Genomic DNA, 16,753 nt, shown 5'->3' on the forward strand with positions numbered 1-16,753 from the left:
GGGCGTGGGTGCCTGTAGGCTCCACCTACTTGTACTGAGGCATCAGATTGCTCAGTTTATAACTTAGATAACATGACCTACAGAAGAAAAATAAATAAATAAAAGCAGGATTATCAAGGAAATGTTGTTGTTCTACGCATTAAAATGACAGAGTAACAGCTGTTTATTTCTCTATAGAAGTCCATGGCATCTTGGCTTCTTGGAGCCAGCAGGTTCTTCCAGCAGCGTCTTGATGTTTGATGTTTCCTCGTCAGCAATGACGGATCTGGTGGCTTTGTTTCCTGGTGTTAGCTTTAGCCTGTAGCTTCGTGCCGGCATGACTCCCACCAAACCTCCCTGTTCTGTTCCAGGAAACGAGGTGGTGTGATCTGGCTTCTCCTCAACTTCAAATGTTTTGTTCTGAATTGCACTTTTGAGCCGTGAAGCCCCTCCTGATGGGAAACCGTGGTGCAAAAGTCTTCTTCTCTACAGAAACATGCAGTCATAACTGTAGGACTAAACCACACCGTTAAGAAGTGTGTAACCTCTCATTAAGTTTAGAATACCGTGTTAATAAAGATGAGCTTGGAGTGGAAGACTCCGTCTGCAGAGTCTGCATAAGCTCCTCATAAGTCATCTGACTGTGAATTAACGGCGCTCATTTGCACATCACATGAAACCGGCTCGGAGGGAAATCGTCGCACTCATTAAGATCTTCAGGATGTTTCCTGGAATTTGGAAGTTCTGCCTTCCTTTCTGCTCTGCGTTTGTGCCTCTCTGGCTTGTGGTTTCAGAGCGGCGGCAGCTTTCAGAGCATGTTCTCCTGAAAGATTGTGAGGTCCCGTTAATAACCCTCACCCCCCCACTGGAGCGTCCAGGGAAAAGGCAACGGCGGTTACAGCCGGGGGCTGCGATGCTGCAAATTTATTCACTTTTGTAGGATAATTGAATTTTTCCTTCATAGTAGGCCGATTCCACAGGGGCGTAAGTGTGAGTGTGTGCGTGGAGTGTGTGTCTTCTTTTTCTTCTGGACTATTAATAATTGACTTTTTTTCGTGCATAGATTCATTTCACCTCGCTGCTAATTCGCCTCCCTCTCAGATCTTGATCTTCAGGTTCCTCAGATATTTCCTTCATTTCCCGGGTGGTTGATGTTATTCGGAGGGGCGGGTCACCGGGTTTGGTTTACCGCCTCGGCGCTGCTGTGTGATGAGCGAGGCGGCTGTAAACAGGAACTCTTTAAACTGACGACGTTGGTGATTGTTTGATGCGTGGAAAACAGCGCTGACAGCTCTGGAAGTCCGGCCTGACAGCCGAGTCACGTCTGTGCGCCTCGGCAGCAAACATCAGAGGCGGAAAACAATCAGCTTGCTTTGAAACACCGGTGGCCTTGTTCCGCTTGTTTCGTGCATCATTCCCATCAGATATGATCACGCTTTACAGGAGCTTTTGTTGTGGATGGATGCCAAATGAATTCGGAGCTCCTCCACCAAAATAATGATGTCTGAAGGGAAGGATTTGTCAAGTTCCAATCAAAATCAATATGAGGAGTCCAGAAGCTGCAGAAAGCTTCTGTAAAAAAGAACTTTAGTTTTCATCGACATGAAAGTATCTCCCGAGTGATTTGACTAAATGTGATCAGTCTGTAGTGAATCAGGGCTATGACTAATCCCTGAAAGTGTTGTTGTTGCAACAAACCCGGAATCAGAGGGAAAATCGATCTGAACAGCTGAATGTTTTAGCGGGTCTTTGTTAGCTTAGTCTTCCTCTTATTGTTCGCAAAACACTCAAATAAACTGAGATTCACTCTGAGAGTCAGACTTTTCTGTCCGCAGGCTGCAAACACATCGACCGACTCCGTTTCAGTGTGTAGCAAAGATTTTCTGTAGACTTGATCATGTCAGCGGGTTTCATGTCCAGCCAGCGCATGGAATGATCAAACCTGACTCACATCTGTGCGGAGAATTTGGAAAACCAGAGTGGCTCTCAGTTTGGCTGCAGGTGAGGAGAGCAGGAGGGCAAACAGATACAGGAAAGATATCAGAGCTGTGGGGCGACTCAGCATCAGGATCTGCCCGGCAGTCAGAAGAGCCTCCGTCATTGGATGCGATCAGATGTTCACAGTGACCTGCCGCCACACGTCCTCAATAAGACACCAACTCAGCTCCAGAGAGATGATCGTAGACTCCCAGCAGAGGCTGGGATGTCCACACTAATGTCCATCCAGAGTAAATATTACACTGTGTTCACACGAATGCGGCTAACAAGGCAGAGGCCTTTCAATTTTGAGTCAATGAACAGACCTGATCTGAGGTCCTATGGCGCGCTATGAGCGTTGGGGCTTAATATGGGCGGCACAGAGCGTCCATAGGTAAAAAATCTGAACTATGGTGAGGACGACGTGGACTAAGCCCTGCATGTGATGTCTTCAATGATGCAATAAGCTGGGGGAGTTCTTGTCCTGAACTTTATGATCTTTTTTACTTTTTTTATCAAGACAGTCATAAAAAGTTCCTGTAATTTTATCTTATACTCCTTGGACTCATGCGGGACGGTGAGTCGTCCAACTGGGTCACTGAGACGGAAGTACCGCTGAAAGCGTCCGTCATTCAGACGCCGCTCCTGCAGCAGACGGTGATGCTCGCCGTACTGGTGGAGTCTCTGAATGAAGTATGAACCCAGACATGGAGACGGGATCACCGATGCTATTGGAGAACTCTTCAAAGTAAATAAACCTGATCTCTTTACACATCTTCATGAGATTTACACAGTCAATGCTGCCATGTAGCGATCAGGCTGAAAACGTTTGGCGGTAGCTCCTCCCACACTTGTCTGGAGCGTTGAGTTCATGAACACATTTTTGGAAAGGCGGTAGGCAGCAAAATTGCTGTGCGTCCAAACAGAGGCGGCAGACACAAGTTTAATCCATTCAACTAAAGGCAGCATCAGACTTACGTGTTCATGCAACGGGGAGGGGAAGGGGGAGTGGGGCTGCACCCACAACTCAGAGACATTTCTGATGAACTCTGCTGCTCTGCAGAAACTGTGTCCTAGAAAACGACACGGGTTTTTGGATTCATAAAAAAAAACAGCTTTAAAAATAGATCAAAAGATGATGGGAGTGGGACGCAGACACACAGTCCGAGTCTAAACACGAACCCGAAAAATTCTTTCAGAAACATTAATTTTATCAGAACTAAAAGCTGAGGCAGACATTTGCCGCTCAGCTTGACCTTCAGCTGCCTGAAGACAGAAAACTTTCTAAAGTAATGCAGACTTAACCAGAAAAATGTAAATAATTATCAACAAAAATAGTGTGATGCAGCAGCCAGAGCTAAACCTGACAGACACGTTCAAACATTAGAGTCATTTCAGGTTCCATTGATCGAACAGATAAACTTTCAGCCTTTTCTGAGAAAGCACTCCTTCTCCTTTGAGATTTTCTCCTGACCAGAGAAATCTATAAATAATGGCTCGCTCACGCAAAGTACTAATGTCTGCAGAACAGGATCCAATATGATTATTAAACAGTGTGCTGGTCATTTATCTGTGCAAACCACACACAGAGAAAGCCTAATCTAATCCGATAAGTGTGCCTGTCAGACGCTGGTTTCCCGCAGAGAAGCTGCTGCATAAAAGCAGCGCGGTGAGACCCAGTTTGGAGGAAACAGAGTGGATTTCCCTTCCAACAGATGTGCTGCGGCTGCCAGCTCTGTGCAGCCACAGTTTGTGCATTCGGGTCAGTTTGTGCATTCAAAGCAAACACAAACGTGTTCCCTGCATGTTTAATGAGCCGCTCTCCTCACAGAGTCTCTTTCACTCCCAGCAGGGCGCTGTGGTCAAATATTTATGGCCAGGCGGAGCGGCTGTGTTCTTTCACTACGTTCACCTTCCAGCGCTTTCTCCTCCAGCCACTTCGCTTTGTTTTCAGGCTTCCTGTTCACACGTGAACGCGCGCCGCATCACTTTACAGCTAATGCAGCTTCCTCCAGAGGCGTCAGATGACCGAGCTTCACGTCCAACTGCAGAAATGAGACACATTCAGGAGAAAAGTGTAAAGAAGCCTCTGAGACATCGATGTATATGTGATGACATCACTGGAGCTGCAGGGAGATGTTTTGGTTTATTCAAAGGAAAGACTTCATTTATGGTGTTATGGATACACATGTATATGTATATGCAAAAATATCCTATAGGTGAAAAATGAATAAATGTAATTTTTCACCCCCCCCTCCCAAAAAAAATCTATTAAAAAAAAAAGTTGGAGGATCTAAAAAAGAATGTAGGTGGGGGGGGGGGGGCTGAAACAATCAAGTATTAATGTTTAAAAGACAAAGATTTTCATCTTCATTTCTTCCTTCTGCTAATTACAGAAAAACTGGATGACATTTAAATATCTAATATCCTCCTTTTTTCTGTCTCTCCATCTCTGAGATCAATCTGTCTGCTTTCCCTTCATTTTCTGCCAAACCCCCCCACTCCCACCTCCTTCCCTCCACTTTCATCCCCCTCACCTCTTTGCATCCCCCCACCCCTCCGTCCTCTTTTCCAGCTCTGTGTCGATTAATTAATTGCCAGCTAATTTAATTTCTCAAAAAGTAATAACTTGTTTAAGCATGAATAAAGACTGACAAGGCAAAGTTCTAATCTGCCCAAAGTTTAATTAGAGCCGGCAAGATTTTCGCACGTAGCCAGACTGGGGGGGTCAGGAAGAGTGGCAGAGATACTGAGCCTCAGGGAGGGGGGGCGACCGAGCCTTCGGGAGCAGATCTGACCTACATGGAAGCGTTGATGAGGTGACCTCCGCAGGTCCCAAACCTCAGGAGAGCCTCCTTCTTCTACCTCTTCTTTGAGATGGGGGGGCTCTTTCCATTGTGTCCATCAGTCACGCTGTGTTTAAAAAACTACATTTCATAAACTCATCAAAAACATGTTTGAATTCCTGATACATTATAGTGTTAATGTATTTTATTTGGGACAAAATGCCGTTTTTGACCTAACACAGGAAAAACTGGTTCTGTTGGGCCACCAACTGTGTGCTGGTCCAGAACCAAGAGCTGGAGGATGGGGGAGAAGTTATGGTGACCAACTGAAACTCACTAGTGTTACAGGAAATGTAAGAGAGGAATAAGATCTCAGAACTGTCAACCGGATCTAAATTTCCTTTTAAATGAACAAATTCAAGAACAACTTTTAACCTCCTTTGACAGCAGATTTAGTTCCAAACACTCAAAGCTTTATTAGCCGTTTGGGCCTCTTCTTTGGTTTGGATGTCAACAACATTTAAGCTAGTCTGATAAAATCGTGGAAGGAAAAGCAGACCAAAAACAATGTGGTCCCAGACTCAGATTGTGATTGACTTTAATGTCCCTGGAGGGAAAGTGCACAGACCCAGAACTGATTTTTGGGTAGATAAAAGAACCTAAGAGCACCTTCTCAGCCATCTGGGAGGAAATGTGGCACAGAAAAAACATCAATTACTTTTCTTCTGGGAGACTTGGATCCGCCCCAAAGACGGCTTTGGAGCCTCTGGTCTTCTTGATAAGAACTACGACTACATCAAACTGAATCCATGCCCAACTCTCCCTCCCAAAGTAGGTTTCCTGGACTCCAATTCAAAGGAACAAACCTCTTAAAAACGTGTATCTTAACGAGTTATCATCGATCAATTCATTTCGGATACAACTCCAGAAACAGAGCCTCAAAACAAGAAGTAAAGACATGAACCCGGCTGTACGGGAAGAACAAGCTCTAGGGGACCTAAGGATGTTACAGACGACATCATCCACCAGCAGGTGAAGGACGACAGACTGCTGTTTACGTATCGTATAGTTAGTACGATACTTACATCTGTACATCCAGAAAAAGTTCCAGTTAAGAGACAGACTGCCAGCGAGCTTTAAAAAGCTTAAAACACCCAAATATGGATCGATCAGCATTTGCAGATGCTGTTAGCTCTAAATGTATTTGACATCACGATGATGATGGTGGTGGGACAGCTCAGCAACCATGTCCTGTTTGGCCTTCATGAAATTCCACCAAGAGAAACATATTGTTTGGTGACCAAGACCAGCCTCATTCATTCAACAGCCTCAGATTCATTCATTCTGACTTTTCTTTCTGTCTTCTCTGTACAGGTGAGAGTTTCAGCTGCTGACAACTCAGAAAAATGTCAGTGTCAGCATCATGAAACAGCTCGTTCCAGTTAATGTGACCGTCTGAAGGAGACTCTGAAGGAAGGTGCTGATGAGTCTGATGTGACCATGTTTACTCTGAAGGAAAGACAGTTGTAGAACAGCTGATGACTGGGAACATGGAGTACAGCACACACTGATACACTACTTCTGTGTGTGTGTGCTGTGTGAGTCAGTGAACTGAGAGTGTGCGACTCTGAATACAGATTCAGGTTTACATCAGTGTGTGTTCATACCTCTGCTGAACCTTAGCGGATGGTCCTCAAAGGATCCTAGCAATGTGCAGGAAGAAAACCGTCGTCATGGCGATGTTGTCCAGCCAGATCAGTTCAGGTTTTTAGAGGGAATCATTGATTGGACACACAGCACATCTAATACCTTTGGCTTTAATTGTACCCATTGATGGAGTATTTAACCACTTGTGGTACAGAGGTAGAGCGATCAAAGGTCAAAGGTTTGGCTTCTGCCCGGCCCACCTACGTGACGAGGTGTCCGGGCAAGACGCTGAACCCCACATTGCTTCTGGTGGTTATTGGTTGGCGCCAGTGTTCGGCAGCAGAGCCTCCATCAGTGTGTGAGTGTGATCTTGGTTGAGTCGGACTGTGACTGGAAAGTGCTTTGGGTAGTAAAGCATAATATTAGCATTTACCATTTGTTCCAATGTTAAAGCAAACCTGCTGATGTCTGCGTTAATTTTTAATCACTTTCCTGTTTGTCCCTCATTTTGGTTCTCTTTAACACATCATTTAGGTTCCTAAGTCTTTCAATCAATCCATAAAATTCTTTTGAGCTTGTGTCAAAACATCTCTGGTTTCCCTGCGTCGTTTCTCCACCGGTTCTGTGTGCGTTGATGCACATTATTTCATATTTGTTGGGTTTCACTTGGATCTCAGTGAAAAAAAAGGCCAGTCTCCAGAGTTTCAGTGATTGTCGATGGTTTTGATTCCTTTCTATCTGTAAATCACAAAAAGATGCCTAAGCAGACCTAAGGAGGTGATCAATTCCCAAGTGAGAAGCAAATGACATTTAAAATGAGACAACATGGAGCCAAATGTCAATGGAAAATCAAATCTAGACCTTTTCCCAGGAAACAATCTCTTTGTTCTTTCTTGTTTAGCTCCATTATCAAAAACAGAAAAAGGTCTCTAGTTATAACACGGAAGACTTTGCCGCTGATTTGAGACAACAGGCAGGGTTTCCTGGGAGAACATGGGTACAGTCGTGTCTGATCGGAGCACTTGACGCCTTCAGGGAACGAGTCAAAGTCTCTGAAAGCAAAGGTGTGTGGGCCGCAGGTGTCAGTGCTGATTGCAGTGGAGGAAGCTTTCACTGGACTTTCTCTTTCTTCCTCTGTCGTCTTTGGGCGTTCAGAGGAGCTGCACCTCCTCTCACTCTTCTTTTGTTCCTGGAAGATAAATTGGAGGCATTGTCAGAGAAAAAGGCATTAATTGAAGGTTTTCTTGCAGCTTCCTCTACATCACAAACTGGCACACACACGGAAAAGGCAGCTTTAAAGTAATTAAACACATTAACACTTCAAGCATAAGCAGAAAAGAGAGAAGCTTTCTTTTGTGTACGTTCCATTTATCACCCTGGACCGAATGGGAGGGTAAGGATTTAGCATATCTGTGCGGCGAAAGTGATGGAGCAGAAAAAGAGGAGGAAGGAGAAGGGAGAGCCAATCGGCCCGGCCTCTTTACTCCACTCGACAGCGTAAAATGTCAGATATTCATCTGGAAATTATTTCCATTTCACACCACTGACATCTTCCCGAGCGGGGACTGGGAAATCTAATTAGTTTGACCGCAAAATGGTGACCAAGGTAGCAGAGTGTATTATGCAGAGAAAGAGGCTGAGGAGGTGGCTGGGGTCCGCTGGGTTAACTGTAACTCAAGAGGGAAGATAAGGGCTAAACCGGCAAAAAGGAAATAACTCAAGAGGGCTGCTCCATTTTAAAAAAGCCTGACTAATGGTGGCAACCCTGAATCCAATGTCGCAGCCTCACCAAAGAGGAGAGGAGAGGAGAGGAGAGGAGAGGAGAGGAGAGGAGAGGAGAGGAGAGGAGAGGAGAGGAGAGGAGAGGAGAGGAGAGGAGAGGAGACATGTTCCTCCTTCCCGGTTTGACCACAACTCTTGCGTTTCTGCAGAGAAGTGCTCTGCTGCTGCCAAGGCCTTCAGAGGATTTTTTTAGAGATCCTTGTGACCTGATGGTGATTTAATGGTTGATCATTGCTGTCAACTTACAAATGAGTCCATGTATTAAACATCAAACCACATGAAAAGCTTTTTCAGAGTGCTTCACCAAGAAGAAAAATATTAAAAGAAGACAACGGCTGAAATCACGCAGGAATGTTAAAAGCCTCTAGGAGCTTTAGCTCCAGTATTGACGTTCTTTCGACTACCGGAAGTCTTCAACCGTCTTCGCAATTAACGGCATTCTAACGGATTCTGAGACGAATCCACTGGAATAACGTTGATTCCATAAAAGGTAAAAAAGCAGCGGTAGTTGGAATAACGTGTATTATTTGGGGTTGCTGGCTCCGGTATTAAAAGTATTAGGTCCTAATCCAGTCAGTCCCATGCGGCCAAATTAGAGAGTCTTGTGGTTCGTGGGCGACTGTAGACTCAGACTGTGTTATCTGTGAGCTCTTGGTTTCAGAGGGTGTCCTGACGGTGCAGACCTTTGAATGGTTTTCAGTCAATTAGACATGGTAACTGTTGTCTTTAAGTTTGTGTTTAGGCGGTCTGTGAAACAGCACCTGAACCGATCAGAATATGTTGAACTACCAGCAGACCTTAAAACACGCACAACCTTAATCTGTACATTACTGAGGTTGATTTGTTGATACTGAAGTCCACAAAGACGTTTTTAAAAGCTCCACTTTGGCTGTGCTGCACAGGTGGAGCGGTCATCCTCTGATTGAACGATCACTGATTGAACAGGTGTTTACAGGTTAAGGTGACCGTGAAGCACTTTGGGCCTTCAAGAAGCCCTATAGACCATTTCATAAGAAACCGTGGAGGGGAAAATACTCTGTATTTGGAGAAAAACCAGCAGAAACTGGTCTAGGGTGTGGAAATTTCCAGATTGGGGGAACACTGATCATCCCAGGAAACAGAACCCTAGAACCGATGGCAGCTGCAGAGTTCTGGTGTGGCCAGTTCATAGAACCTGCCTGATCTTCAACCTACCTGGATGGAGCTGTGCATACTAAAACTGACGAAACAGAAAATCAAAGATTGTTTGGCCCCAATGGGCTTCAACTGTGCATGACGAAGAGGGCATTTTCAGGAGTTAGTGCCACCCCCCTCCCCAGGAGACTCTCCCACCCCCCCAGCAAGCCTCCAGTATCAAAGACTGATCGAATGTCACGCACAGAAGAAAGGTTACTCTCTGCACACACATTGATATTTCTGCTTCTATCTCTGACCTTTTTCCATTTGCAGCTGTGATTTTTTTCAAATGTGAACTCCGTCCCGCTCCGCGTCGGTTCCTGTCCGTCAGTCTGAAGTTCAGGAGAAAAAAAGGGCACCAAACTCAGAACAAAAAGTGGAACAAAGGTGCTCAATTACAGCAGTTTTACTGCATAAATGCCTGCCGTGGTTCTCCTGAATTCCCTGCAGATTAAAGAAAGTATTTCTCATTTCAGAATTTTTCCATAATTAGCTTCTTGTGTAACATTATTAGGATTTTAACAAGCTTGAGATTTTTTAACTCTCCCCATCATCCCCCCCACCAAAGCCCTTTTCCATCTTTCAGCAGCAGACGAAGCGACCTCCAAGAATTGTAACGCAAATTAAAAAATATAAAGGAGCTTTAATTGATTCTCTTTAAAATCTGAAGCCCATCAGGCAGGTAACCCCCCCCCCCCCCCCCCCAGCTCGGACTCTGCACTCTTGTTGTCCTTTTAGGGAAGTATTTGTTAGTGTTTTGCAGACAGAAATGATGCGAACGGGAAGCGTTATCTGTCTTCTGTGGAGTGCTATGTACACTCCACTTCAGACGTCTGTTGAATATCAAGGGGTGAGATTCTGCTGCAACAGATAAAGGAGCACAGCACCAGCCTGCATCCCAGCATCCAGTCAAAGAAAGCTGCTCAAATAAACATGCGCAGCCGGAATCCTTGTAAAACCTGACAGGAAGCAGAGATTCAGAGGAAAAACCAGAAAGAAAACATCACAGATCTACAGCCGGGTATTTCCCACAATCTGCTTGTCCTTTCAGGCTGATTATACAATGTGCCTTCAGTCAGTCAATCAGATTTACAAATGTAATCACTTCCTCTGTTTTCAAAGCTCCCCTTGAAATATTTCAACCAATCAACACATCGGTAATAACCAGAATTACATGGAGGGAGGTTCTCTTTAGCAGCTGCACACATGAATGTGTCTTTGTTGTTCTTGCCAGGCGGCTGTGGCTTTCTACAGCGGCTGCCTGGCCTGTCAGCTGAAGGGTTGCTGGATTGATTCTTGGTCCGTCAAACGTCCTTAGGCGAGGCGCTGAGCCCTCAGTCGTCTCTGTTGGTTTGGTTAAGCGGCATGGCTGCTTCCTTGTCGGTTTGTGAGCGGTTGGGTACGTGAAAAACCATTCCAGGCACAGATAGACAGACAGAGCGGCAGCAGCGTTGTCCCTCACCTTGTTCTGAAACCTTTCAGTGAGCCCCCCCTCACCAAACCTCCTGTGTTGTTTTGTGTCTCCGCAGACCTCAGGCCTCTCCCCGATGTGGCGATGACCGGTAACTGCACCCGCGAGTGCACCGAGTTCGGCCACTCCGACTCCTGCTGGATGCCCGGCCAGCCTTCCCCCAACCACAAGGTGTCAAAGAGCGCCCCCAAGCTCTCCACCTTCGTGCCTTACCAGGAGATGGACGGGCAGGAGCAGCTGATGGCCAACGGGAGCCCCAAGCCCGTGGTGACGGAGGAGCGCGGCGGGGCTGGCGGCAGCGGCTCCAAAGTGGCCAACATGAGGTTCATGACGCCCTACAGCAGTGCCTACCAAGGGGGCGGGGCCTCCTCTGGCAAAGACCGTGGGCTGGAGGAAATCCCACTGAGCCAGGCAGCGGAGTACCACTCAGCCACCACCCCCACCGGCCAGAAGAGGGAGATCTACCTGTGAGGAGGCACCTCTCCATCCAAAAATTCCCAACCGTTCACATTGTCCACCGAGGCTGCCCACACCCCCCTTCACGACTGTCCCCCTGTGCCTGTAACCTGCTGTGCCGCAGCACTGACTCCGCCCTCTCCCTTTAGAAACTGCAGCATCCTATAAGGCTTTACACCCTCCATGCTGTTCCCAGCGCCCCCACCCTGACCAACTGACCTGAAACCGGTTTGAGGAGACCCCGGTTTGTGCTGCGGCCGAATGTAAACTACACCTCATCGTCGTGACCACTTCACGGAAAACTATTTAGCTACAGCTGATGGTTTCTTCTTTGCTTTGTGCCGGGACAGAAAAGATGGATCCCCTCCTGAGGGAAGGGGCCACTGGAGAACGCCGTGTCATGCTTTCTATCTCAACTTTTTGTTTTACATTTTTCCGTCGACTCTGAGGACGAAAGAGTTTTTACCGAGACGTTTGCAGAAACAAGGATTTCTTGTGATCTTTAGAGTCACGTTTTTTAGTTCTGTCTTTTCTGCAGACGTTTTTCTTCTGTGTACAAAGCTGTAAATATGACAAACAGGGACAGAGAGCCGCTGTGGCGTCTCTGGATCCGCATCTCCGTCTCCATAAAGCATCCCTTTGATAAACCTATGAAAACGCTGCAGCGTTCCCGTCACTTTGCAGGAACACGGACTCTGGAGCATCACCGCTGGTGCCGCGTTTGAAACAAAAGACTTTTTCTTACGTTCTCCGTTCTTTGGTCTGTTTGCGTTTTCGCTTTACGGCACGCCGGAAGTCCTGAACCGCCGCGGCCAAAACCAAAAGAATCCTTCAGTGGATCCACATCTCTGACTGGTCCTGCTGCTGTCAGAGGGACACCTTCACTAAAGGGTCATAGGTCACTTCATGTCATCTCACAAACAAGAAATGTTTCCTCATCAAACCATAAGAGTTGTTACCGTGGGCTGCAGAGACTCGATGAAACATATTTAAAGTTAGAAGATGTAATCTGAAGGAAATGTGCTCATGTTCTTTCTAGAAATAAAATGTTAGATTTATTCCATGAAGTGAGAAAAGATCTGGATATAATCTGAAAGGATTATTCTGGTCTTTGACAGACATGTTCACCTTTTCTTTCCTGGTTCACCTGCAGAAGCTGGGGTCTACTGAAGCCCCCCCTCCTCTCCAGAAACACAGCACAGAGAAGCTCATGACCACCTCTGAGGGTCTAACATGCACGGGCCTTAAAAGTTTATTATTTCAAGCTTTTGTGGGGGCGAGCATTTAAAGAAAAACCCAGAGAACGGAGGCAGAAATACTTCACGCCCCCCTCCTCCCGAGAACATGCGATGCGCAGAACGGTGTGTCAGAAGAAGACGTGTGCTTTGGGATCTTTTGGAGCAATAGTGGTCCTCACTTCCTCAGTGTCAGTTTTCTGAGAGTCTGCTGATGTTCTCACACGGCTTTCAAAGCTGCTGAGGTCACCGCTTCTGGATGAGCAGTCCATCTAATTCACAGGTTGCCGTGGAGACCTCCTTGAACGTGTCAGTGACAGGAGCAGGCTTTTGTGGACAAAGTCTGGAGTGAACCTGATGTCTGGGGGGGGGTCTTTGTCATGCAGCACCGGTATCTACTTCATGAGAATCTGAGCCGTAAAAAATGTGGCTCTGCAGTCATGTTTCACATTTGAGCCAAACGTTTGGAATCCAGTCAGCCGAAACATGAAGTCATGAAGGTATCAGAGCTTCAACACAGACTTTCAGTCATTATTGATGCTTGATTGATGGAAACCGTAAAGAACTGCTTCCAGTGTTCTCATCCGTCCTAAACCCAAACCTGATGCGACGCACGCTTCATGAAAACACGTTTCTGAGATGAAAAAGGACTCAACACCCGATGAGAAATCATAGCAGAATCAGCCTCTTTAATGCCGTTAGAGTGAAAATGCGCTGCCTCGTCCCGTTCAGGACAAATGCCTCGACGATTGAACAGAAGAATAAACGCCTCTTCTCTGTGTTTTTGATGTCAACATCCAGCCACGGCGATCAGAGGAACACCAAAGCACACAGCCCGGCCCGGAAGGAAAACAGGCGGCCAATTGGGGGCCATCTGCCAGGTAGGTGAGGCGTCTGGTGCAGTTTGTCAGTTAGACAAAGCTTTATGGAGTGAGGAGCGTCCCCGCTGCTGATGTCAGAGGTCCTCAAGAGAAACTCTTCTGGTGGATTTGGAACATCCCGGTTTCTGCCGGTGCATCTTCCTGTTCAGGAAAATCAGCGTGATCCTCCTTCAGCCATCATTAAGCCCCCTCCCTCGATGGGAGTCCAGGATTATACAAGCTTTGATTTCACACCTAAATCTAGAGCTCTGATGGAACACAGAAGTCTTCATGTCCTTCTTTCTCACCTCACCGGTGAAAGCCTTCCCCCACGACCCGGCTGCACTCCGGACTCCGGTGTTAGATAAAGATGGAGGAGCAGGGCTGCAGGTCATGGGCTGTGAGTTTAACCTCTAGTCTGTGGCACCAATTACCCCCGAAGGAGGAACAAGCACCTCTGGTGACCCCGGTAACCTGTGGTCAACCTGTTGCTTCCAGCCGGATCTCACAGGAGGAACTGCGAGCTGGAGAGTGAAGGCAATCACGGCTGTGAGGGCGCCGCTTTTGCCCCATCCAGGATGAAAAAGCCAGAGAAGCTGAGTCTGTGCAGCAAACCGATCGACTTCATTCCCAGCAATGCCTGTGCTTTTGTTCATGATATGACTCAGTGCAGTTTGCTGGACTAAAGTTCACAGAAAACGGAAAAAGAACTGATTTTCTTTACACAAAAAAACATAAAAAGTGTTGATGGACTTTTAGATTCATACATTAACCTCCTGTGGGCTGTGGGGCAGCGGACAACACCCCTGACTTCAACAGTTTGGTGGTTCCTGCTCATCTCCAGAAGAGCATCTAGCATTGAGCTTAAATTGCTGATGTGACGTTGGGCAACAGATGGAATAAAAAACAGGCACAACATTTCCGTGATGACCGTTAAAACACGTCCAGTGGGTTCGATTCTGACATCAGCTCTCATTCACACGTCCTCTGAAACACACATGTGGTTTTAAAAAGCTGTATAACTACACGAGATTTTACTAAAGCCAATAAAACCGAAATTCTATTCTGGACATTTGAATGTTTTTTAGCAATTCTGCAGACAAAGAAACAGAACAACAGCTGCAGGTTCCAAAGCTCAGCGTCCTTAAATCAGGATGTTTATTCAGTTTATCGGATTCAAGCGTCGACATTAACTATTACATTTTGCAGAAGTAATCCACTACCTCAAGATTTTCCATTTTTTGAAGACGTTAGTGTAAACAGTTGCTTACATTTTAGTTAGCCTTTCTTGGTTATTAGCTTTTTTTTCAGACCATGTTGAGTCACATTGTTGAGAATAAAAACATTTTATCATTGAGAAAACAGGGAACTAAAGTGTGTTTACTGTGATATAGTAAACCATGATCACGAAAATAATAATAATAATAATAATAATAATAATAATAATAATAATAATAATAATAATAATTCTTCTTCTTTCTCTTTCGGCTTTTCCCATCAGGGGTCGCCACAGCGAATCATCCTTTTCCACCTCACTCTATCATGGACATCTTCTACCCTAACATTAGCCAACTTCATGTCCTCTGTTAAGACATCCATATATCTCCTCTTTGGCCGTCCTCTTGCCCTCCTGCCAGGCAGCTCCATCTCCAACATCCTTCTACCAATATATCCACTATCCCTCCTCTGAACATGTCCAAACCATCTCAGTCTGGCTTCTCTGACTTTGTCGCTGACACAGGCAACATGAGCCGTCCCTCTGATGTACTCGTTCCTTATCCTGTCTAACCTGGTCACTCCTAAGGAGAACCTCAACATCTTCATCTCCGCTACCTCCATCTCAGCCTCTTGTCTCTGTCTCACTGCTACCGTCTCTAACCCATAGAGCAGAGCTGGTCTCACCACTGTCTTGTACACCTTTCCTTTGAGTCTTGCTGACACTCTTCTGTCACACAACACTCCTGACACTTTCCTCCACCCGCTCCAACCTGCCTGCACTCGCCTCTTCACCTCTTTTCCACAATCCCCATCACACTGAACTGTTGACCCCAAGTACTTAAACTCCTGCACCTTCTTCACCTCAGTCCCCTGTAACCTAACGCTTCTACCTTGATCCCTCTCGTTCAGACACATGTATTCTGTCTTACTACGACTGACCTTCATACCTCTTCTTTCCAGAGCAAACCTCCACCTCTCTAGCTGTTCCTCCACCTGCTCTCTACTCTCACTGCAAATTACAATGTCATCCGCAAACATCATTGTCCAGGGAGATTCCTGTCTTACCTCGTCTGTCAGCCTGTCCATCAGCATAGCAAACAAAAAAGGACTCAAAGCTGATCCTTGGTGTAGTCCCACCTCCACCTTGAACTCCTCTGTCTGACCTACAGCACATCTCACCACCGTCATACTTCTCTCATACATGTCCTGAACTACTCTGACATACTTTTCTGCCACTCCAGACGACCTCATACAGTACCACAGCTCCTCCCTCGGCACCCTGTCATACGCCTTCTCTAAATCTACGAACACACAATGCAGCTCCTTCTGACCTTCTCTGTACTTTTCCATCAACATTCTCAAAGCAAAAATGGCATCAGTGGTGCTCTTACGGGGCATGAAACCATACTGCTGCTCACAAATCTCCACCTTCTTCCTAAGCCTGGCTTCCACTACTCTTTCCCACAGCTTCATTGTGTGGCTCATCAACTTTATTCCTCTATAGTTGCTGCAGTTCTGCGTGTCACCCTTGTTCTTAAAGATTGGGACCAGAACGCTTCTCCTCCATTCCTCAGGCATCTTCTCACTCTCTAAAATCCTATTGAACAACCTTGTTAGAAATTCCACTGCTGTCTCTCCTAGGCACTTCCATACCTCCACAGGTAGGTCATCAGGACCAACGGCCTTTCCGCTCTTCATCCTTTTCAGAGCCTTCCTAACCTCATCCTTTCCAATCTCTGCTACTTCCTGCTCCACAACAACCACATCTTCCTCCCTTCTTTCCCTGTCATTTTCCTCGTTCATCAGCTCCTCAAAATACTCCTTCCATCTTTTCTGTACACTCTCCTGGGTTGTTAGCACCTTTCCATCTCTGTCCTTTATCACCCTTATCTGTTGCACGTCCTTCCCATCTCTGTCTCTCTGTCTGGCTAGCCTGTACAAGTCCTTCTCTCCTTCCTTTGTGTCTAACCTGTCATAAAGCTCATCGTAAGCTTTCTGTTTGGCCTTTGCCACCTCTCTCTTCACTTTACGCTGCGCTTCCTTGTACTCCTGTCTACCTTCCTCAGTCCTTTCTACATCCCACTTCCTTTTAGCCAACCTCTTCCTCTGGACGCATTCCTGTACTTCCTCATTCCACCACCAAGTCTCTTTACCGTCTTTCCTCTT

At 46.3% G+C, this 16,753-nt stretch overlaps 1 protein-coding gene across 4 annotated transcripts in view; it reads left to right on the forward strand.

The window, feature by feature from the left end:
- LOC101174755 (protocadherin-1) overlaps positions 1-14,824 on the forward strand; it is a 158,207-nt gene extending 143,383 nt beyond the window's left edge. For all 4 annotated transcript variants that reach the window (XM_011480596.4, XM_011480594.4, XM_078954441.1 and 1 more), the window contains one exon: positions 10,877-14,824. In XM_011480596.4, the coding sequence (XP_011478898.1) occupies positions 10,877-11,289 (413 nt within the window). In that variant the 3' untranslated portion in view covers positions 11,290-14,824. The remainder of the gene's footprint in view (positions 1-10,876) is intronic.
- The last annotated feature ends 1,929 nt before the right edge of the window (positions 14,825-16,753 follow it).

The sequence above is a fragment of the Oryzias latipes genome, chromosome 10 (genome assembly GCF_053564925.1).
Source record: "Oryzias latipes strain Hd-rR chromosome 10, Olatipes_Hd-rR_3.1".
NCBI lineage: Eukaryota > Metazoa > Chordata > Actinopteri > Beloniformes > Adrianichthyidae > Oryzias > Oryzias latipes.